This window comes from Hippocampus zosterae, chromosome 2, assembly GCF_025434085.1.
Source record: "Hippocampus zosterae strain Florida chromosome 2, ASM2543408v3, whole genome shotgun sequence".
Classification (NCBI taxonomy): domain Eukaryota; kingdom Metazoa; phylum Chordata; class Actinopteri; order Syngnathiformes; family Syngnathidae; genus Hippocampus; species Hippocampus zosterae.
The window spans coordinates 12,965,273-12,987,740 of NC_067452.1; the positions used below are offsets into that span (position 1 = coordinate 12,965,273).

General features: G+C 44.3%; 1 protein-coding gene across 3 annotated transcripts in view; it reads right to left on the minus strand.

Moving 5' to 3' along the window:
* Positions 1-89: 89 nt before the first annotated feature.
* kdm5c (lysine (K)-specific demethylase 5C) overlaps positions 90-22,468 on the minus strand; it is a 31,001-nt gene continuing 8,622 nt past the window's right edge. Inside the window, exons 5-29 of one of the 3 annotated variants that reach the window (XM_052057938.1) lie at positions 20,955-21,125; positions 20,713-20,847; positions 17,419-17,475; positions 14,214-14,337; positions 13,827-14,149; positions 12,822-12,980; positions 12,607-12,726; positions 12,358-12,516; positions 11,660-11,841; positions 11,410-11,572; positions 11,202-11,321; positions 10,929-11,123; positions 10,600-10,781; positions 9,697-9,821; positions 9,456-9,603; positions 9,299-9,389; positions 8,826-9,208; positions 8,620-8,758; positions 8,354-8,533; positions 6,554-6,667; positions 5,749-6,477; positions 2,472-2,514; positions 2,192-2,391; positions 1,739-1,921; positions 90-872 (exon numbers count right to left, since the gene is read on the minus strand). In XM_052057938.1, coding sequence (XP_051913898.1) covers positions 864-872; positions 1,739-1,921; positions 2,192-2,391; positions 2,472-2,514; positions 5,749-6,477; positions 6,554-6,667; positions 8,354-8,533; positions 8,620-8,758; positions 8,826-9,208; positions 9,299-9,389; positions 9,456-9,603; positions 9,697-9,821; positions 10,600-10,781; positions 10,929-11,123; positions 11,202-11,321; positions 11,410-11,572; positions 11,660-11,841; positions 12,358-12,516; positions 12,607-12,726; positions 12,822-12,980; positions 13,827-14,149; positions 14,214-14,337; positions 17,419-17,475; positions 20,713-20,847; positions 20,955-21,125 — 4,434 coding nt within the window. In that variant the 3' untranslated portion in view covers positions 90-863. Of the gene's footprint in view, positions 873-1,738; positions 1,922-2,191; positions 2,392-2,471; positions 2,533-5,748; positions 6,478-6,553; positions 6,668-8,353; positions 8,534-8,619; positions 8,759-8,825; positions 9,209-9,298; positions 9,390-9,455; positions 9,604-9,696; positions 9,822-10,599; positions 10,782-10,928; positions 11,124-11,201; positions 11,322-11,409; positions 11,573-11,659; positions 11,842-12,357; positions 12,517-12,606; positions 12,727-12,821; positions 12,981-13,826; positions 14,150-14,213; positions 14,338-17,418; positions 17,476-20,712; positions 20,848-20,954; positions 21,126-22,468 lie in introns of all 3 variants that reach the window. The other 2 variants (XM_052057937.1, XM_052057939.1) reach the window with 2 other exon arrangements.

Here is a 22,468-nt window from a genome sequence, read left to right on the forward strand (position 1 = left end):
GCTGCTTTATTTCTTTTCGTGTTCTATCTTTCCCTCCGCAAGTGCGGGGAGGGGGTGAGGGGTTCAAGGACTCGGCGTTACCTCAACAATTCTTTTCTAAATCTTTATTTTTCTAACAAGAGTGAAAAGAAACAAAAGGCAACGTTCAAATAAAAAGTGTATACACAAACAATAACAGTGTCCCTCTGCAATAATAATAATAACAACAACAACAAGAATATCATTTAAAACTGGGAAATAAAGTGAGTTACAGTAAAGTTACCTTATTTGGCAGATAAGGGAAGTGGAACTGAGAGGGTGACCGACGTCAGCACTGCTCCAGGGTCGCATCGTGTCCATTTTGGGAAAGTAGCACCAAAAACATGAATGCTTGTTTTAAACACATCCCAAAACGACATCACCAGTCAGTCCCTTCCGAATGTTGCCAACACGAGCGTCAGTAAGACTAGAAAAATAAAAGTCATCAAGGTTGCGGTGCGAGTCCGCGTCGTATCGTGGCCTCGTAGAAACCCCAAAATTCAAATAGCTTATCCGAGGAGCTCAAGAATGGGGTGGCGGTGAGGGAGGGGGACGAGCTTCCACTTTAATACGCGGGTAACGAAGCATACCAACTTACCTGGGAGACAAATCTAAATAGACCACACACACTGCTATTACAGGAGGTCCCACATTATCCGACAGTATTCAAAGAACCGGAGAAAGGGATCCAGGGAAGTCAGACCTTGTGGGAGACGGGAAGTCGGATTTTGTGTCGGGGGAGTGTACAAGATTGAGAGATGAGGTTGTGGTGTTGGGTGTCCCGCATCTTTCCTTTCTCACAGTCTGCTCCATTCAATTCTTTGACAGAGCCAAGGGGCGCACCCTCACAGAGTCTGTCAAGAAAACAAGAAAACAAATCTTAGGCCCATGTCAGGGTCTGTTACACAACCCACACATTAAGCAGTATAGTTTTTTTCAACATTTGACAGTTTGGGTCAAACTTCTGTTCCACCACCGATCTCAAAATCTCACGATATTTCGCAAAAACCACAAAGAGAAAAACACTCCTTGACAGGTGATGCCGTGTTTTCCAGGTGTCGCTGAAGGGACTTGCAAGCGGCAAAATGACAAAGTGAGTCTTTTTTGACAGCGAGTCAAAAAAGACTCCCTTTGGAGAATACTTCTTGCTATCTGCAGAACCAACTTTAATAAAGAAAAATGACACATTTATATTTCTTTGCGCCGGTTTCCTTGTTGGTCACAGTCAAGAGCGCTTCTTTGATTGGTAACATCCTGCTCAAGACATATCATTTTGTATTGATATTCAAATATGAATGTTCTGAAAATTCATTCATTCATTCATCTTCCGAGCCGCTTGATCCTCACTAGGGTCGCGGGGGGTGCTGGAGCCTATCCCAGCCGTCTTCGGGCAGTAGGCGGGGGACACCCTGAATTGGTTGCCAGCCAATCACAGGGCACACAGAGACAAACAACCATCCACGCTCACACTCACACCTAAGGACAATTCAGAGTGTTCAATCAACCTGCCACGCATGTTTTTGGAATGTGGGAGGAAACCGGAGCACCCGGAGAAAACCCACGCAGGCCCGGGGAGAACAATTGCTTGACAAGGCCGCTTGACTGAAACCAGTACCGACTGGAGATTTTCCAGGTTGGGTCATGTGTCTGAACCGATTGAAATTTTTGTGGAGCAAGGTTCCACTGGAGGAGGAAAGTGAAGAAAGGCTGGCGGGCGTACCTCCATATGAGTCTGGGTAGCCTGGCGAGGGGAGGGGCATGTTTTCTTGGAGTCGGAAACATCCAGCGGCGCTGCTCCGACCCCGTCTGTAACGCTGCAGTCACCTCCTCGGTGGCTCTTTCGCTTCCTCTTGGAGTCCTTCGTACGGCCTCGACTGCTTCGCTGCTGTTCTTCAAGTTCCGTCTACGGGAGGCACACACATGATACCAAGATATATATTACTATTATTATTCCCTTTGGGCATTTAGAACAACATCAATTCCGCTGAGCCAAGTTTGACCAGGACTCGAGAACGTGGGTGCCCAAGCCCGGTCCTCAAGACTTTCCAAGAAAGATCAGTGCTAAATATTACCTTCAGCATCTCACTGAGCGCTGAAGGTCAGCAGGTTGGGGACCACTGGTCCCCTAAGGTTCAAGTACAAGAGTCATAAACATGATTAAGTTAGTGCTGACCTGAATGAGTGTGAGAAATGTCGTCACTGGCGGATCGGAGGCCGCCTGCAGGACTCTACCGATGGTGTGCGTCTGGTCCAGAGAGACCTCCAGCAGATCTCCTTCCAGCTGCAGCTCCTCTAGTCGCTCCCTCGTGGCTGAGGAAAGCTGCACCACCTGACCTCTGAGCTCGGGCAGCAGCGGCAGCAACGCGCCTACACCTTAGCACACAGAGCAGACGCGACGTCTTCACGATTGGTCGCCAAAGGACTACGCCCGTTGGTCCAACATGCCAACTTACTGGTGATGCTGGAGCTTTTGCTGATGCCGTTCCCACCAGCAGCCTGCGGGAAAACATGCATCTGATCACACAAACGGACAGAAAAACATTTCATGGCCCATTGACAAACATTCATCAATCCAGTTGAGCTCCCTGTTCTCAAATTGGCAGAACACAATGCACCTAATTTGGAGGTCCACAAAATAAATTTAGTTCAGAGAGTAATAGCTCTCTGATGTACTGGTCGATCCATGTTCCTACCGTCACTGCTATGCCCATGCTTACGAGTTGTCGAACAAAATCAATATCACGGGTATAGGCGGCTGAAATGTGTTTCTTCCGCAGGGTGTCCAGGTTCTCCCTTTGAGGTAAGGTGAGAAGCTCGGTTATCCCGTAGGGACTCAAGAGTCGAGCCGCTGCTCCTCCGCATTAACAGGAGCCAGACAGGGTGGTTCGGGCATCTCCCTGGTGAGGTATGCCGGACACATCCCGCTGAAGTTCTCAAAGGGCTATTTTTAACCAGTATATTAACACCAAATGTATATAACACATACAGCACATTTGACAATAAAGTTGTATCCAATCCAATCAAACCGATGAACTTGAGACTCTCAAGAAAATACAATCATTAAAGTGTGACTGAACACGCATTTATGGAGTAACATCGTGCTGTTTTTCTGTCGAAAAAAAAACCCTTGACAAACGAGAGAGGTGTATCTCATCTAAGCAGTCTACGAAAACATGTCACCTGTGTCTGCACTGTGCATGAATGTATGTTAGTCAAGTCAACAGTATTTATAGAGCACTTTCAAACAGCCATCGCTGCATACAAAGTGCTGTACATGGAGCAATTTAACATGCACAATAAACAGTAAGAAAAATCGGTAATAAAGGCGGTAGAAAACCAAGAACAAATAAAAGTCATGCTGAGTCGAATGCCAAAGAATACAAGTGAGTTTTGAGGAGGGTTTTGAAGATGGGCAGCGAGGAGGCTTGCCAAATGTTCATTGGGAGGTCATTCCAGAGAGAAGGACCAGCAACAGAAAAAGGCTCGATCCCCTCTGAGCCTCAGTTTAGTTCTTGGTACTTCTAATAATGTCTGGTCCACAGACAGGCAGGTGTGTAGGGGCGGATGAGCACAGAGAGGTAAGGTGGCGCGAGATTATTCAGAGATTTGAAAACAAAGAGGAGGCTCTAGAAAATAACTCTAAAATGAATGGGGAGCCAGTGAAGGGATGCCAGAGGAGGAGTTATGTGCTCCCTCTTACGAGTACCAGTCAAGAGGCGAGCAGCGGCATTCTGGACCAGCTGAAGGCGCTTAATGGAGGACTGGCTGACTCCGAAGTAAAGGGCATTGCAGTAATCGAGCCGGGATGTGACAAAGGCATGAATTACTGTCTTAAAGTGTTCATGTGAGAGGAGAGGTTTTATTTTGGCCAGCTGTCCAAGGTGAAAGAAGCTGGATTTAACAACGGGACCAATTTGCCGATCGAGTTTGAAATCACTGTCCAGTTTAAGGCCCAAGTTTGAGACCGTTGATTTCAGATAAGGAGACACGGGGCCCAAGTCTACAGGATGGAATGTACAAGGGCCACTGGGACCAAACAATATCACCTCTGTCTTCTTTTCGTTGAATTTCAAGAAATTTTGTGCCATCCAGGTTTTGATTTCTTCCAGACAGGATAGGAGTGGCCTTAATGAGAAGGCGTCTTTCTTGCTCAGTGGGACATAGATCTGTCAGTCATCTGCATAGCAGTGGAAGGAATACCATGTTTCCTTAAGATGGAACCCAATGGGAGCAGATACAGCGAGAACAGCAGAGGCCCCAGAATTGAGCCCTGTGGAACACCGCATGACAGGGGAGCAGTGCGTGACTCAGAGCAGCCAAGGCTGACACAAAAAGGTTCTGTCAGCTAGATAGGACCTAAACCACTCAAGAGCACTGCCGCCAATGCCCACCAAGTGCTGCAAACGAGTAAACAGAATACTGTGATCCACTCTATCAAATGCTGCAGTTAAGTCCAATAAAACTAAACACACATGGTCTCCAGAGTCATTTGCCAGAAGGATGTCATTAGAAATGCATAACAGGGCTGACTCTGTGCTATGCATTGTCTTGAAACCTGACTAGTTATGTTCATCCAAGAAAAGTTTCAACTGCATGTGCACCATTTTTTCCAGAATTTTGGAAATGAAAGGCAGTTTGGAAATAGGCTAAATATTAGCTGGCCAGTGTAACTTACAGGTTCAATGTTGGCAAAAGAAGCACTTTACAGATTTACTGATCCGATTATGACTAGTGTGGTACCAGGTTGCGCAATCTCACCCTAAGTTAGGCAGCACAGGAAGGTCGAAGACGTGGTACACACAAACTATTTCATGACTCCAGAGATGGTTCATCATTTTTGAATTGCATCCTCCTTTGCACGATACTATTTTGAGATAGGTGTTGCACTGAGCAGAAGAGTGCATATTTTGTTTTCCACTTTTGATCCCCCAGTGAGTGGTGCGCGCAACTCGCGCGCTTGATGCTTGCACACACTTTCTGTTTAAGTTACTCCAGGTGTGTATTACTGCGCACCAGGCACACACATTTTTCATTGGACAGTCTTTGTCAGTGTTCGGCGGCTTCCAGCTCGGAGTGCAACCTTCGCCACCTGCTGGGACTCAACCTGGCTGCCGCACCTTGGCTCCGGTGGTGGGGAGGGCTGCAAATCAAGCCGGCACATTTTCTATTGATGTTTTTTTGTTTATACTTCTTCGACGGACTCACTACGAATTGAAATTTAGCACAGGCATTTTAAAATCTGAAAGATTCCGAGAGTACTGGAACATTGATTCCAGGTCCAACCCGATAGAAGATCCCTTTGTGAGGCCACTTGACAAAAAAGGCAGTGTACTGTTATAGTAATGTCAGAATTTGGTGACCAGAGCGTGGAATTCTGTTGGTTTTGTTTTTTTGAACTTTGTCATTTAAACGCCCAGTGCTTTTTATTTTACAGATTTCCCTGCCCATATTGTAGCACGGAAGTATATTTGATTTTTTAATGAAAGTTGGCTAGAGCTACATTATTTGTTATAATTGTAGGCGATTTAGCTTCGCTAAGGACCATTTTACACATTCAGAAACACTTCTGGAATAATTTTCACATTTCATATTGGATGTCGATGTATGCAGTTACTCTGAAGGGATTCAATTCATAACACGATATAAATGATGTACTATAACCGTAACTTCATGGGCATTCGAATTGTGAAGGGTTGCTAATCTCCCAAGAATCAATGGTTTCAGGTGTACCTCAATGCCATTGGACTCCTTGGATTTATTTTTAGGGAAATCTTCTGTCAGATCAATGATTCCGTCCTCTCCTTCACCTCCCTCTGAGTCGGATAAAACAATGACTGAGCTGGAGTCTGCTTCTTTCTGTGGACTTTCCTCCTCTTTGTCACAAGGGGGGGTTTCTTTGAGTTCTTGGAGCGTCTCAAGGACCTGTTGCAGCTCGGGGGTCTCCAGTGCCTCCTTGGCACGACCCTGCCATGTGATGGCTCGCTCCGTGAGACACTGCAGCGCCTCGCCCTCGGGCAGGCGCACGGGTAACCTCTGCAAGGCCACCAGTAACGCTAGGATAGTCTCCAGACGGGGGCGCCGCGAGCGCTGGCATCGCGGACACAGAAAGCGCGAGTCCCAGTCCCACCAGCAACGCGGGTTTCCCGGCGGTCCACAAGAGGGCAGCAGCGAGGGGAAGGGAACGCAGCCACCATGGAACCAGTCCTTGCACAGGTGGCAGCGTAACTGAGGTGCGCGTGGCTGACCAGCACACACGCACACCGTCTGAACAGAAGAGGCACCGTGGGAGTTCCCGTTCTCTTTAATACAGATTGCAGAGTCCGTTTCCATGAGATCATCCGACATCCTCTTGCCCTCCTTGTAATCTCCTGTATTAAGTCCACTCTTCCCCATGTTGACTTTCTGTAACCTCAGTAGTGCCTCCTTTTCCCGTTGCTCCCCTTCTTTGAAGGCCGCCACCTAGAGAAAAGACAAGTTCAGACACACACATGAAAACCCGCACAGCTGATGGTCGATGTTGTGTAACGTAACTCACAATAGCTGCAGGGTCTCGAAGGTCTTGAGCAGATAGGCCGAGAGTGTTGGTATCACAGTCGTCCACATCCTCTAATGTCTCATTGTGTCTCCTTTTAGCGCATGGACACAAAACCTGCAGGGCAAAACGTGGTGTTTTTTTTTTTTAAATCCTTCACATCAGGGACCACCCTTTGTGGGAGATAGGGAACAAGCTCCCGTCGTGAGTAATCAAAGCAAAGCCCCATAAAAAACTCACAGTTGCAATTACCTATATTAATAATTTAGATGGTAAACGTTGCACAAACTGTGAGGACAGTAATATTTTAAAAGCACATTCCAAAATTACCATTCATGATTTTCTTTCAAAAAAGGAATAAAAAGTGCCACTCCACAGGCACGTGATGAAGATTCTCCTTAACAATTCAGGCAAAGCTTAGCTCTTCCACAACACACGGTATTACATTAACAAATTTCCTCCCACCAATTACTGCACTGCTTTCCTATTTAGCCGGTACTTTCATGCCATCTTGTGGCATTTTAAGGCTTTCCAGAAAGAGCACGAAACCAAAAGAATGAGATTTGAGCAAATAATGGAGGACAGGTACCATGAAAAAAAAAAGTGGAACTCATTTGTGAATCAATGGACGATTATGGGAAAAATAATTATCACGATTATCTTGACTGAGATTTAAATCACGACTTTCAAAACAAATTCCAAGTGCTATCAAAAAAAATCTATGGATATTTATTTGAGAGCACACCATGCAACACGGCCAAACCCAACTGAAATTGACCAACATGGAAAAAAATGACAAGGATCACAATCTGCAATTCTTCCCTTCCAATGCACTGCAATGTAAAACTGACTTAACCGGCTTAAATTTTCTCCAAAATGGAAGAGGTGCCTTGTGTATACACAAGAGCTCCAAAGTCTATGAATGCTGTTCTGCGAGTTCAATAACGGGTCTGCTTGACAGACTGATGCTGTGCTGACACACTGCTTATAGAGAGGAAAGGCGGATGTTACGGAGTACAGCATGATGATGTTAAAGTTGGAAGAGGGCGCTAAATGTATGCCCCCAGTAAGTGTACATAGTACGTGCAAAAGAAGATCCTGAAAACAAAAACATTGCCGACAAACACATCCAGCCCAACCACATCACCAACATGCTCACGTTCGACATCCCGGTGCACCACACTGGAGAACACGGGGACCACCACAGTAGCGATATGCACAACGGGGCGCATGAAGTAAGCTTTTACTGTTGTGCTTGGTTGCCATGGTATTGGACAGAATTAGCCAAAATGAAGTTACGATCTGTTCATTTTGGCTACAAACGACGAGAGCTTTGATGGATTTGATGATGATAAAAAAAAATAATGCGAGTACATCATTAAATACTTCAATAAAGTATAACAGAACTCAGTTTTGCTCCCCGTGCCTTTTTAAAAACAGACGCTTGTGTGCTTGCATGCTACCGTATTATTTAAGCCATCATACATTTTACCATGCCTGCGTCCAATAATACGGGTCCTGTTTATGTGTTAAATACAGAAATAGCATCCGTAACTGACACTACACCTTTTAATACGTATGGTCGTGAAAATACAGCATTTTACAGCTTGGCGGTGCCTGTAACATCTACCTTCAGCTTGTTTTTTCTTTGTGTGTGAAATCTTAAGTGCATTTTTGATTAGTCGTAACATTTGTCACATTGTAATACCAATAAAGTTGCTGAAACCCGCACACTGCGTGACACTTTATTCAGGCTCAGCCGGGTTGCTTGGCACACAGCAAGCATTCTGAGTGGTAGGTCACCTCTAGTAGGCTGTGCTGACTGCTCTTCTTCAAGAAAGTCTTGGTGGCCTTGTCCCTCCAGGAGTGAGCGCTCGCCACTTGGAGCTCCAGCTGTCGCAGCTCCTCCATGAAGACGGGCAGGTCCCTTCCAATGGCCACCAGGCCCTCCAAATCATCCAAGCATGGGTAATGCTCTCCATTCTATGACAAGTTGCCAAAAACCCAAAGCATTATGACACAACCCCGAATTACACCAACCACGTGAACAGACACCGGTGCTATTTTACCTGGATTTCCTCCAGGTCTGTTACCCAAGCACGTGCACGGTTTAGACAGCACTGCAAAGCTTGAATGTTTGGCAACTTCACAGGTATAAGCTGGGCCTCGTTCACAATCGCCTCAAGTGTTGAGAGAGGATGCTTTTGCCTGGGGAAGAAAATTGGCAAGTTGATGCGTAGTCCACCCATACTCCTCCGTGTTTATGCAAGCGCACCTTTGTTCAAGACAGATCTGCGCTTTCTCCTCCCAACGTTCCGCAATAGTGAGCAGCTCTTGCAGTTCTGCCATGGCTGTGTCCACAGATGCGCTTTGAGGCACGTTGCAGCCTGCCTCAATCAGATTTCTCAACACTGCCAACGTAACCTCTGGCCTCTCGCCCCCCTCTGTGCCCAAAGTGCGCCTGACCTCTGCCAGCCAGCGCCCCAATTCCTGAAGGCCCTGAAGCAGATTACACTCCGGCACCACGACAGGCAGCTGAGCTCCTTGCTCCAGCAACATCTGCAACAGCTCTGCTGGTGCAGAGTTCCTCCTCCAGTCGCGGTCATTGACCAATTCCTGAGCCCGACTCTGGTAATCGCTCACCACCTGCAGAACCGCCTTGATGGGGAAAAATGTCATTGATTAAAGCAAATGATTTTTATTAAATATGAAGTTGTAAGTCAATTCGATGAGCATGGGGTTAATTACCTGCACTTCCTCCAGTTGACCCATCACACAGGGCAGGTTTTGCATAGTCTCTATCAATGATTTCAGTTCCGCCAAAGTCATTTTTGTGCCACTAAAAACAAAAATGAGTAAATGTTCAGATATGACTAATACACATGATATGCTTCACCCATCTCACCTTGTCTTTGCGTTAGCAAGGAGTTCAGTGCTCTTCTGTTCGCAGTACTCTATGTCTTTGAGAACAGTGTTGAGTTTACGTAGAAGTTCATTGTCAGGGAACTTTCTTTCTGCTGCTTCAGTCTTGAGGGTCTCCAAGTAATCAATTCCTGGAATCAAGTACCACACATTCAGCTCGATTCTGCTCTCCGTTTCTGTAGAAACCCTCGAAAATTTCAGTAATGGGAGTGGTGGTTTCCTACCTATCTTGTTTCCATCCTCATGCTCAAGCGCCTCTTTTACTTTGTTGGCCCAGGAATCAAAGGACTCCGAGCGAACCTTTAAGCGGTGTAACATGGCCAACAACTCATCCAGGGTGTATCTGTACCTGCAAATCATACCGCAAAATGGTAATTCTGCGATTACAGTTTTATTATGTTTGCCAGTGCATGTGATATCAAACCGGAAGTCAGAGGCTGTTTAATTACCGTATTGGCCCGAATATAAGACGGCCCTGATTATCAGACAAATCCCTCTTTTTCAAGACTTAAGTTTGAAAAAAGGCTTTTTGAACACCAAATAAATTTTTATTCAGATAATAATTACAGTACATCTGAAACAAATGATTCTTACAATATAGTTGAGAGAAAAAGCATGATCATTTTGCCTCATTCAAATCTTAAAATCTGAACATTTAAATATGTAAACTAAAGTGCAATCACATTCGTAAATGAATGGCTTCTGGTTTTTGAAATGTAAATTATATCATAACTTCTCCTCAGCTGCCGGTTAACTTGTTCGACACCCACTTTTCTCCAGATTGTCGCTACGTTTCTCCATTTTCCGTTATCTCTACTATTATTTTCTTTCCTTTCTTACCGCTATTTTTTATTTTTCTTCTTTGTGCTACCGCTATTTTTCTTCTTCGTGACAGGGGTTCGCTTTGGCCTGGGGAGTCAGGTTCAGCATTCGCTTCAATGGTATCTGGCGCCATTTAGCGTCATGAATGGGTATAATTTCTAGACCCCAAATATAAGATGACCCCCACTTTTTCAGTCTTATTTCAATGCAAAAAAACACTGTTATATTCGGGCCAATACGGCACTGAAGCCACATGTCAAGGAAAACAACAACAACAATAAAAAAAATAAAAACAGTGCAAGCACCTGAGGTAGAGTTTGTCAATGGGGCAGTTACACAGATCCTGAGTGTGATATAGGCACACCAGACGCTCGGGGCAGGTTGAACAAGCCAGTGCTGAGAGGAAACACGTTGTCTTGCATTTGTCACACTGTCGCTCATCATCAGGTAACAGCTCAAACGCCTCACGCTCTGCTTCAGTGATGCCCTGCATGCAGAATACATGTTGAGACTTTCGTCAAGAGTGCTTTCCGTTTTTTTGCAGACCAGTCTATTAGAGCAAATGAATATATGACAAACTCAAAGCAGAGAAAATGGATTCCAAGAAGAGATCAACATTTTTGCAGACTCTTACCCTTTCCATCAGAGCTTTCCGGAGCTTTCTCTCCTCCTGAACAATAATAAACATTTCCCGGTGTGTCGCTGCAGCAAGATTAAGATCTAGCTTCTCTGGACTGGCTGCCATTTTACAAGTGAGCTCTTCGTGAGAGAAGACGCAATACCTCCGTAGGCGCCGATAATGCTCAATGCAGGAACGACCGGCAGGTAGCTGTAAGAAAACAACAAAACAGTGACGTCATCCTGATTGTCAAGTCTCACTTCTGGAGAACTGCATTTGGACACTTACCCAGTCTGCTGTACAGAAGTTTACCGCTTCTGCAAAATTATATCCCTGGTTGAAACCACTGTGGTATGCTCTGGGGAAAGTGATGACAAATTCGCCGGCACACTGGTTGGTCCTGACAACCTGTCATTTCACCAACCAGTCATTTCAAAAGGTAGCCCCATAAATGGTCCAAATTCAGACTACAGAATGTCCACATAATGATACTGACCGGTACACCATGAGCCATGAGGATGTTTGGGTTCATGATTGTGACCAACTGGTGCAAAAGGTCAGGCTGGAACTCAAATAACTCGGGAGTCAGTTTCTTCATCACCCCCTCTAGCCGCTCAGCAGCTACTGAAGGTACTCCATACCAGGTTTTGGGTTCACCCCTGTCGACGATAAATCATTCATTATCAGTCAGTATTCAAGGTCTCAATTTATTTGAAAGTAACAAACAAACACAGTGCGTCCTGTACCAGTGCAGGTAGTTGATGGAGTAGCTCCAATGATCCTCAATGTGCCAGCAAAAAGCGGAGAATACCATGCCAACATAAAGCCAAGGCACCTTCATGCCAGAGATATCGCCATTAATATGGCAAAGAAGAGACTGCTCCAGTACTGGCATAACATTCAAGTTCCAACCACTGCGGGCGTAGTCCTGACAGGTGCACAGGTTGAACAGCATGAATCACTTAAGAGTTTGCCTGGACTTGCATAATATAGCACAACCGTATTCATTATTTATTATTAAATACTGTACATTATTATGTTTATACTATTATATTCTACGCAGTCTGATGATGATGAAAAGAAAGGTATGGACATGGTGATATATGTATGTGATCCTCATAATTCAAATGACCAATAATTGAGTTATAATTGTCCGATAGAAATTTGAAGGCCTCCAGGGCATTCCAAGATATTCAGTCGAACTAAAAACAATGAACATCCATGACTATTGTTAACTTTAACAATGTATTACCGGTGGGTAATTTTTATATAGACCTTGGATAAACAAAACTACAGGCATTTGAAAGGAACTACGAACTTTTCTTTCCCTGGTATGGAAATACCAGGGAAAGAAAAGTGAATTGAATTACTTTCAAAGTTTTGCTTTTCTAAGTGGGAGCCATAGGCAATTTACTGTAGCATGTCACAAAACAAGCAAGCACACCTCCTCCTCTTTTGTCAGAATCCGCTTGCCATTGTTCATTGGGAAGCCACTGCCAAACTCTTTGGAGTGGATATCTGCCCCATACTCGACAGTCACATCCTCCTCGATGCTGCTAACTAACCTCCAGAACTCCCTTTCCACAAGCTCGGTGGGAACCATCTACAAGGGAAGCACACAAAGATGAACGCCCTTCTCTCTCTCATCGTTGCGGCAGAGCCACACTACTCAGTAGTTTGCGAGTGTCCTTACATGGACAGGCATGTTGAAGTAATCTGCTTTGAATGCGTCGGCCATCTCCCCAAAAGTCTGCAGACTGTACTCACGAGTTGCTTGTTCAAAGCCAAACGCTTCTGATGGCTTCTTGCACTCCTGCAAAAAGTCATGCATATTAGGAATAAGTCTGATCTGATGGGATTCTCGTCATGTAACAGAGCTGTTTTAAATTTGATTAAGCTACAACTTACTTCAGCAACACACTTTGGGCATCGCCAGTTGCCTTTGGGAGGATCAGTGAGAGGGGGCAGCAGACAGTAAGTGTGATAGTTGTCATCACAACCATCACACAGCAGGAGTTTCTCGTCGTCATCTCCGCGACCACACATCCGACACACAAAGGAATCCACCTTTGACAGAACGTATTTCAGAGAGGTAAATGGGCATATTATTTAAAACACTCCAAAATGGAGACATGCTCGATTCCTCTGAAAATAGTGGCTAAAAATATTACAAGGTTAGAATATTCGTTACAATAGTCAATGTGCTATTCTTCATATTTCATTCATAGACACAGGTTTCTTCTATGAAACGTCCTTAATTTGATACTCCAGTATAGAATATGAAATCACAGGGTAGGTCCAAATTAAGAAATTTCATGCAACATAATTTGTAAGGGGCGGCCCGGTAGTCCAGTGGTTAGCACGTCGGCTTCACAGTGCAGAGGTACCGGGTTCGATTCCAGCTCCGGCCTCCCTGTGTGGAGTTTGCATGTTCTCCCGGGCCTGCGTGGGTTTTCTCCGGGTGCTCCGGTTTCCTCCCACATTCCAAAAACATGCATGGCAGGCTGATTGGACGCTCTAAATTGTCCCTAGGTGTGAGTGTGAGCGTGGATGGTTGTTTGTTTCTGTGTGCCCTGTGATTGGCTGGCAACCGATTCAGGGTGTCCCCCGCCTCCTGCCCGGAGACAGCTGGGATAGGCTCCAGCACCCCCCGCGACCCTAGTGAGGATCAAGCGGTTCGGAAGATGAATAATTTGTAAGGATGTCTTTTGTTCTGTGTTTTGATTGCTCCATGTTTCAATTGATGATTGTACAAGAACTCAATTAGGCGCTGTTGTCTACAGCAAATTTCCCTCAAAAACATATCGCGATCGTTGGAGTCAATCATAATGGTTGATTTTTACTTTTGAAGCTGGTCGCTCAAAAATGATTCAAAAATCATTTATCTGGGTGGATCATCCTTTGGTTACTTACACTCTGCATATTGTTGAGGTTGCGTCGTAACCTCATTGTCATTTTGGTGCATGGACCATCTGTAAAATGTTGGCGACTTTCTTTATGAAGATGCTCCTCCAATTCTTCTCTCTTAACTTCAGTCTTCACTTCAGACTCGGCCTCTGCTTTGACTTCTGCTTTGACTTCCGTTTTGACCGGGATGCTGGCAGGGGAAACCTGGGGGGTGGCTGAGCACTCTTCGGTCGGTTGGTCTTGTGTAAGCAGAGGCTCCCCTTTTACACAAGTGACACCAGGAACAGATGGTGTACTGTCCATGACAGTCACAGTTTGAGGCAGTTCATCTGGAGGAAAGGATTAAAATTAGTCATTGGATTGAACGAAGGATTGAAGTTGTGCATCTCTTACCCTTCTTCCTAATGCCTCTGTCTCGTGCAACAAGTCCAAGTCCCATCATCTTGGGCCCGGCGCCATAGATCTGCAGCTTCTTCAATTCTGGGTTCTTCTCTATGTCTTCCTCAGTAGGTTCAGGCTGAGAATAAGTCAAAGGACACGGTCATCAGATAGATTGGACAGGCTGCCCCTGCTCTTCAAAGCATTCAGAGCAAAGCAGTGTGGCCGAATGCAGACAAAAATCAAGATCACAAGCAGTGCAAAATGGGGTTATTCTAGCTAGGTTAGACAATAAGGAAAGCTTGAAAGTTAGGACCCATCACCAAAACATAGATTCCAAAGAAGAAGCTACAAGCATAACTAGAATACTAATGATTAACAAAATCACTTTAAATTCATTCGACAGACATGGAAACATGCCATTGCAGTATAAAGAGGTATGATCCGTCAAATCACACTTGGTACTGCAAAAGTCAAATATTTAAAATTATGCGACCATATAACACCATCTTCCTTTTCCAAAAAAACATTCAAATGCTCTCATTTGTCATGAAATGATGTTTACACCGCGTATCAGTTCCACAAATCCAAATCCAGGTAGTAATCACGTGTATTATTTTAACGCTAGACTACAAAATTAAATCGTTTCAATTTTCCCGGTCCAAATTTTACACACAACAAAAAGATGGATAGAGAATTTTGCAAAAGTATTCACTGCCTTTGCCCAGTACTTCATTGTTGTACCTTTGGCAGAAATTACAGCCTTAAGTTTTTTGAGGTCAGAAGCTTGTCACCTCTCTGGGCAGGCTTAGAGATTCCTCTTTGCAGCACCTCTCAATCTAGATAGTAGAGCGTCAGCAGTGCAAAGCCATTTTCAGATGTTCAAATCAGACGACTCCTTTGATTTGGCTGCATTTTGAAGATCCGTCTCTTGCTGAAAGATATTCCATCGCCCCAGTATGAGGTCAAGAGTGTTCTGGAGCAGGCGTTAATCCAGAATGTCTCTCTACATTGGTATATTCATCTTTCCCTCAGTCCTGACAATTCTCCATAGTCCTGCAGCTAAACAACATCCTCACAGCATGATGCTGCCACCAATATGCTTCACTGCTGGGACACTATTGGCCAGATGATGAGAGGTGCCTCGTTTCCTTGAAACATGACGTCTGGCAAATGCCAAAGACTTAAATTCTTTGTTTTATCGGAGCGGAGAATTTTGCCTCTTGTGGACTGAGAATCTTTCTGGTGATTTTATGCCCAACTCCAGGCAGGCTGCTATGTGCATTTTACTAGCGGGGCTTCTGTCCAACCAATCTACAGTACATGCCTAAGTGGTGGGTTGCTGCAGAGTTGAGATGGTGGTCCGTCTATAACACTGGATTTTTGACAAGGTAACCATCAGGGTGTTGGTCACCATGCGGACTTCATCGCTCTGTTTGGATGACCAGCCAGTTCTAGGAAGAGTACTGGTGGTTCAGAACTACTTCCATTCTTCCATTGTTCTCATTGGGAACTTCAAAACAGCAGAAATTGTTCTGTGCCGATCTCCACATTGGTGCCTTTGGATGTCTAGAGGCAATTTTTGCTTGATTTGCACTCTGACATGGACAACAAACTGTTGGACCTTATTTGGTGTGCTTTTTGAAATCATGTCTGACCAACAGGATTTAAACATCAAATGAGCTATCAAAATATCTCAAGAATGATCAGTGGAAACAGGACACCATCGAGCGCCAACACAAGCTTCATGGCAAAGGCTGTGATTACTGCACGACATGTAATTTCTTATTCCTCCATACATTTGCAAAAATCTTTTGAAAAACTTTAATTGAATACTTTCCAGATACACTCTATGACCAAGTAGTCCATTAATATGGAGTCAAACAAAATGAACAATACTCTCATGAGCTCTGCAGCACAGAAGTAGACAACGGTTTAAAAAGCAACGAGACCCACACTAAATTAACTGACAATAGAGCTTGAAAAATAGGCCCAAATACACCATATGCAGAAAGCAACGATTAAACATTAGGCATTCTAAAACAAGCTGCACTCAACTGTATTTATAGAGCACTTTAAAAAAATGCTGTACATGGAGCATATATACGACAATAAATGAGTAACAAAGATAGTAGAAAGCGCAAAGACAGTACAACTAAAAATCAAGTCTGAGTCATGCCGAGTCAAATTTTAAAGAATAAAAATTAGTTTTGAGACGAGTTTTAAAGATGGGCAGCGAGGGGGCTTGTCGAATGTTCGGTTGTCATTCCAAAGACAAGGACAAGGAACTTTTGGAAAAGGCTCGATCCCCTCTGAGCCTCCGTGTAGTTCTTGGTACCTCTAATAATGTTTGGCCAAGAGAGAGGTAAGGTGGAGCTAAGGCTGTGCATTGTTCCTGTTTTTCCCCTTCCCCGTATGTCCAACAAATATTTGATGTGCAGTCAAAATGCAACCTTTTATTCTGACCAGATGTGATAATACTTTTTCTGGTTGGTAAGTTAGGGCCAGGAAAGTCACTCTTCATAGTATTGAGCGTTAAGTTGATGCACTCATAATTCATGGTATCAACCATGACACAGATTCAAATCCGATGAAGGAAAATCTAGCTTCTTCAGCCAAAGTGAGCCTTGGTGCACTGCAGCTAGACCAATGACAAAACAATCTGACAAAGATCACAGTTGGGCAACCCAACTTCGAGAATTTTAAGCGCAACTAAAAACGACAAATATATAATCAGTCAGAAGTTGACATCTGGCTATAAAATGAAAACTGTGTGTCATCCACAGCTCGTTTTGAGTATGAATGGCAGGCAGGTATGCAAAATGGCAAACTACTTAGAGATATCACAAAACAACTAAGGACGCAGAAAAAAACAAAACAAAAACCTGTATATTGATTTCTCTTTAAAGTCCTGGAAATTGGAGTAACCCCAACAGCCATTGCCAAAGTCTGGGCAGGTAAATGAGGACTTTCGTGTTAAAATGTGATTTAACTACCTTATTACGATACCACTGTGCACACACCCTGTCAGAAAGAACCACATTAAGTGTGGTATCCCTACCAGAGAGTGAGAAATGTTGTTGATATTACGTGTTAGTGAAATAAATAAATAAATAAATAGATTTTTTAAAAACATGGATTATTACAAGAATTGTGCAGTGGAAAGTGAAATAAGTAAAGTAGGGGCTCAGGGTGAGCTCGAATGCTCAAGAGGCAGTACCGCTGAGATGAGTTGAGAGCCAGTGGTGAGAGGATGGAGGTTCGGATCCTCCGGACCCTGCAAGGGGACACAACAATAGCAACGATAAACTAAGCCAGGAGGAAGAAGAGGACAGATGGGACAGTCAGGGAAGAGCTGGATCTTGTATCTGTGGTGAAAAACCAATTTTTCAGACTCTTGTCCAGCTCTCTTCAATCATCATCCCTAATGTCATATTGAAGGAATAGTTTTCCTTCAAACTGACATGACAAATGCTTGTAAAGTTTTCTTAATTAGATACAAATCTCCTTTCAAGTAGCTGGGGAAAATGCAACCAAGTGGTAAGCAGACAGAAACAACAGCAAGTTAAGGCACGGGTGCACTGCAGGATGGCAGCAAAGCAAGCTTGGATGCGACCCGAATGTACCGTCACATCTTCCAGTCAGATGTGACGGTAAGTGGTGGGTTTGCCAAACATACTGGATTGAGCAAAGAGCAGTTAACAGCAAAACAGCATCAGCACAATAAGGAGGACTTGACGCAGATTTGACATAGAGCTTCAAGCAGGTGACAAAATGAACGTAAAACAACAGATGCCGCTTTCTTCCATTTTGTGTGAGAGGACAGCAACAGGATGGCTTGCAAATGGAACCAAAAGGTGGCTGCGTTTTTTTTGTTCCATCATCACGCAACCACTGAACAACAATGGCAGACCAAGGACTGACATAATTTGCCACAAGCGCCATGAATAACAATTTTTTTTAACGGAATTCCCTATGTCCAAGGGAATATTGACCAAGATGCATTCAAGGCCATTTTGTTGATTGATTATTCGGTCATCCATAGATCTCAATGACATTTTTATTAATTGCTCTGTCAATACTTGTACAATGGTGCCTTGGGATAGGAATCTACTCCATGTCCACACTCGTAACTCAAAACACTTGTATCTCAAACCATCAAATCAAATGAAATGGAAATGCCATTTTTAGGTGAATTTGCCAAATTGTTGATTATTGTGAAGTGAAAAAGGGTGGAGTGCCTCCTCCGGGTCAGGGAGGAGATATTGCCCCAAGTGGGGGAGTTTAAATATCTTAGGGTCTTGTTCACGAATGAGGGTAGGAGGGAGCGAGAGATCGACATGCGGATCGGTGCAGCGTCTGGTATGATGCGTGCGGACTTTGTATCGGTCTGTCATGGTAAAGAAGGAGCTGAGCCAAAGGGTGAAGCTCTCAATTTACCGGTCGATCTACGTTCCAACTCTCATCTGTGGTCACGAGCTATGGGTCGTGACCGAAAGAACGAGATCCCGGATACAAGCGGCCAAAATGAGTTTTCTCAACAGGGTGTCCGGTCTCTCCCTTAGAGATAGGGTGAGAAGCTCGGTCATCCGGGCTGGGCTCAGAGTCGAGCCGCTTCTCCTCCACATCGAGAGGAGCCAGATGAGGTGGCTCGGGCATCTGATTCGGATGTCTCCTGAACGCCTCCCTGGTGAGGTGTTCAGGGCATGCCCAACCGGGAGGAGACCCAGAGGATGACACAGGACACGCTGGAGAGACTATGTCACCCAGCTGGCCTGGGAACGCCTCGGGATCCCCCGGGGAGAGCTAAAAGAAGTGGCTAGGGAGAGGGAAGTCTGGGCTTCCCTACTAAAGCTGCTGCCCCCACGACCCGACCTCGGATAAGCGGTAGAAGATGGATCAATGGATGGATGTGAAGTGAACGGAATTGATTTCATTGCCACGATTTAAACCCCCATACCACTGAGTGGTGAACATTTGCGAGTGTTTACAAATGTTGCATTCTCGCCAGAGTTCGTTCAAGGTCGCAAATGATCACTAATTGGTCGCCAGACGTTTGCTTGTACTTTTCTTGTCGAGAATTTTGAACATGACCAAAATTTCCTAGCGATAAGAAAAAACAAACGGTTGACAGACACCTGGCAAATGTTTTGCGAACATTTACTAAATTTAACTAATGTGCATATTGCTCCCTTTACCAACAGGCACAACTGTTCACCGTTGAGTGGGATATGGGCTTTAGTGCTAACAGCTCATGGTTTAGAGCACAGCAAATCAACAGAGGGTGGGGGGGGGGGGATCAGCCAGATGACAGCTTGTATCTCAAAATACTTAGTCAAGACTTCATTATCGCAAGGCACCGCTGTAAGATGGTAGTGTCTAACAAAACGCCGCACTGCTGGAAAGTTCCAGGGCTGGTGTCACAAGCTATACTTCAAAGCTAAACTAGTTTTTTTCAGCAATGAGAGGAAGATGATCCAGCAGCACATCCAGAAACTGATCCTGCAGTTATATTTGATCCCTGCTGAACGCCAGAGGCAGTGACTAACAGCAAGGAGTGGCCAATTATGCATACCAATGATGAAATCAATTACCCCTGAGTGACGCAGGGTAGATATAAGAGCAGGTGCCAACCGGAGGCTCAGTCCCTCTTCTACTTGTGTGCTGTTCGCATATAATGTGGCGGTCTTACCGCGACGACGCACCCGCTCACATCTTGAGCATCAGACATTTCTTCGCTGCTCTGCAGCACCCTGTCTGTTTACCTAACCTGGCTCAGTGAAATGTGTTCTCTTCTTTCCCAAGCTCAAGAAAGGCTAACCAAGGGGGGTTCTGTTTTAAAGATGTGGACAATATCAAGATGGCTGTGATGATCGCGATGCCGAGGATCCTGGAAGAATTCTTCCAGCAGAGGCAGTGAAGACTGTGATGTGTTAGCCTCTCGTGAGATTATTTCCAAGAGGACACACCTTGCAATTTGGATTTGAAATACCTTCTGTGACACCAGTCCTGGAACCTTTGACACACCTTGTACGTCATAGAAAACCATGTGTTTCCTTTCCCAATCAAGATCCATGAATTAAATAACCAATGTGTGTTTCAGTGATGGGGAAAACACAGTCAAACGAACGGAATTCCTGGAAACTCAAAAGTTAGCTTGACATAAAACAATGACATGCAAAGGAAATAAACAGTGAAAGTGATTCTTAAGAACTGTTGGACATCAGCTGTTTTACTTCAGGACGGACTGAAGGCTACTGAAAATAATGCGCCAAGTCAATTTCACACTTGCACTGTGCCACAGTTTAGAAATAAGATAAGAAAACCTTTATTTGTCCCACAATGGGGAAATTTGCAGCAATAATGCCTCTTTAAATAAGCGACTTGCTCCTAACACAATCAGGTAAAACTTTACCGGTTAAGAAACATGAATATTTAACCCTCAACGTATGATCAGGTAATGACTACAGAATATGATCATTATGGCAACTGATTACTCAGTGCTTTGACTTACATCTGGCTGGCAGCGGTTGGCTCGGCGCCCATAACTGCTCATTTTAGATGGGTGCACAGACTGACGCAGAGGGATGGAGTGGGGCTTGTACTCCTTGTCCACATCCTCACCATCGTAGTGCTTTGGCTTGCAATGCTGTGAAATCCATCAAAAAGAAAATTTGAGAGTGATTTTTGTCACAGACCGTTATTACTCCTCGCCCCAAATGAAAAATAAAAAAGTAGTTGAGCATTGAGTGATACCGGCAAGCTGGCACCACACTGGAACATTTCAAAGGGGTGGACAATCCTCTCATAATGCGAGCGCAGAAGAGAACCGATGTTCTTGCCAGGAGGGTAACCGAGTCTCTGAGCTACACGGGCCCAGCGTCGTTCTTTGCAGACCATCTCAAAACCGCCTTCATCAGACACAACCTGGAACACAAAGAGCAAGGCATTTAGGGACATCCAACAACTTTTTTTTAATGCAAGTCCAGTCACTTGATTTTGAAGATCTGCCAATAGTCAAATGCAAAATGCATTCTACATCTCAATTGCCGGATTTCACTGCTCAGATAATTGCAGAAATACAGCAGAGATCAAGTTAAACAACTTGACTGACTTTTGTGCCGTCTTTGTGTGGGAATGTATTTTGAGTGGTGAAAAATAGCCCGTGCGACCACTTGCTCAACGTGACATGGCAACGCACCCATTCAATTAAGATGTCTTTCTTCCATCTTCAAAAACAGTTGTTACCAATAAACTGCCAGAATTTTAATTGCAACACAATACCGTTGGAGTCCAATGCTGTTTATACTTGATGATACATCGCCATAAAAGATCGATACATTCATTACCACAATGCTTATAGAAGGTGCCACTCACTACCTACGACCGTAACCGACTGTATTCTTATAGCCAGATGACCCAAGTATGCCGATCCGGAAGTTCACTTTGTTCGCTGCAAAATACGATGTAAACATTTTTTTTTAACTCTTTTGCTTCATGTCGACCAAGTAAACTGTGTCTCAAGCATGGTGTCCTTTTTAGTTGTAACAAACCAAAAACATAACTAAATAGATACATTATTTCAAACCAGTTGCACAGACTATATTTTTAGTTAATCTTAATTCTTACATGCAAGTTGGCAGCATCTGAACGGCACACAGTTCAACTGTTGGAATGACGTATTTTACGAAGCAAATACCGTATTTTCCCGCACTATAAGGCAAAGCGAAAAGTCTTCCATTTTCTTAAAAGCTCACAGCGCGCCTTAAAATCCGTTGCGCCTTGTATGTGGTCATTACGGTAATAGGTTGACCTCACAATGGCTCCTTGCTGGAGACGTGCTTACAATGTTCTAACTTGCTGTTGGTTCAGTGAACTGTGTTGCGGCTTTATTCAATAAGATTTGTTGTAGCTCCGAAAAAAGGAGAGCTGTGGTGTTTTTTTTTTTACTTAATGGTTTTCACAGTCTTAAATACAGGTACGTCTTTGTCCGTCTCCGTGCCTTCTCTCTTCTTCCGTTCGACTCGAGAGGCGTTCATGACTGCCTCCGAAAAACGTAAATTAACGATTACTTCAATGAAACTGCGAAAGTGAAAATAATGCATCAAAACAGAAAATCAATCGAGGAAATCACAAAATAAATTCTATGCCCCCCCTACAGAAGTCATTTTGTGATTTCCTCGTTGGTGAATACACAACAAAGGAATTAACAAACACTTCTGAGAGAGCCGAGTCTCCAATATTTTACCGACGTCTGATTTCCTACATTT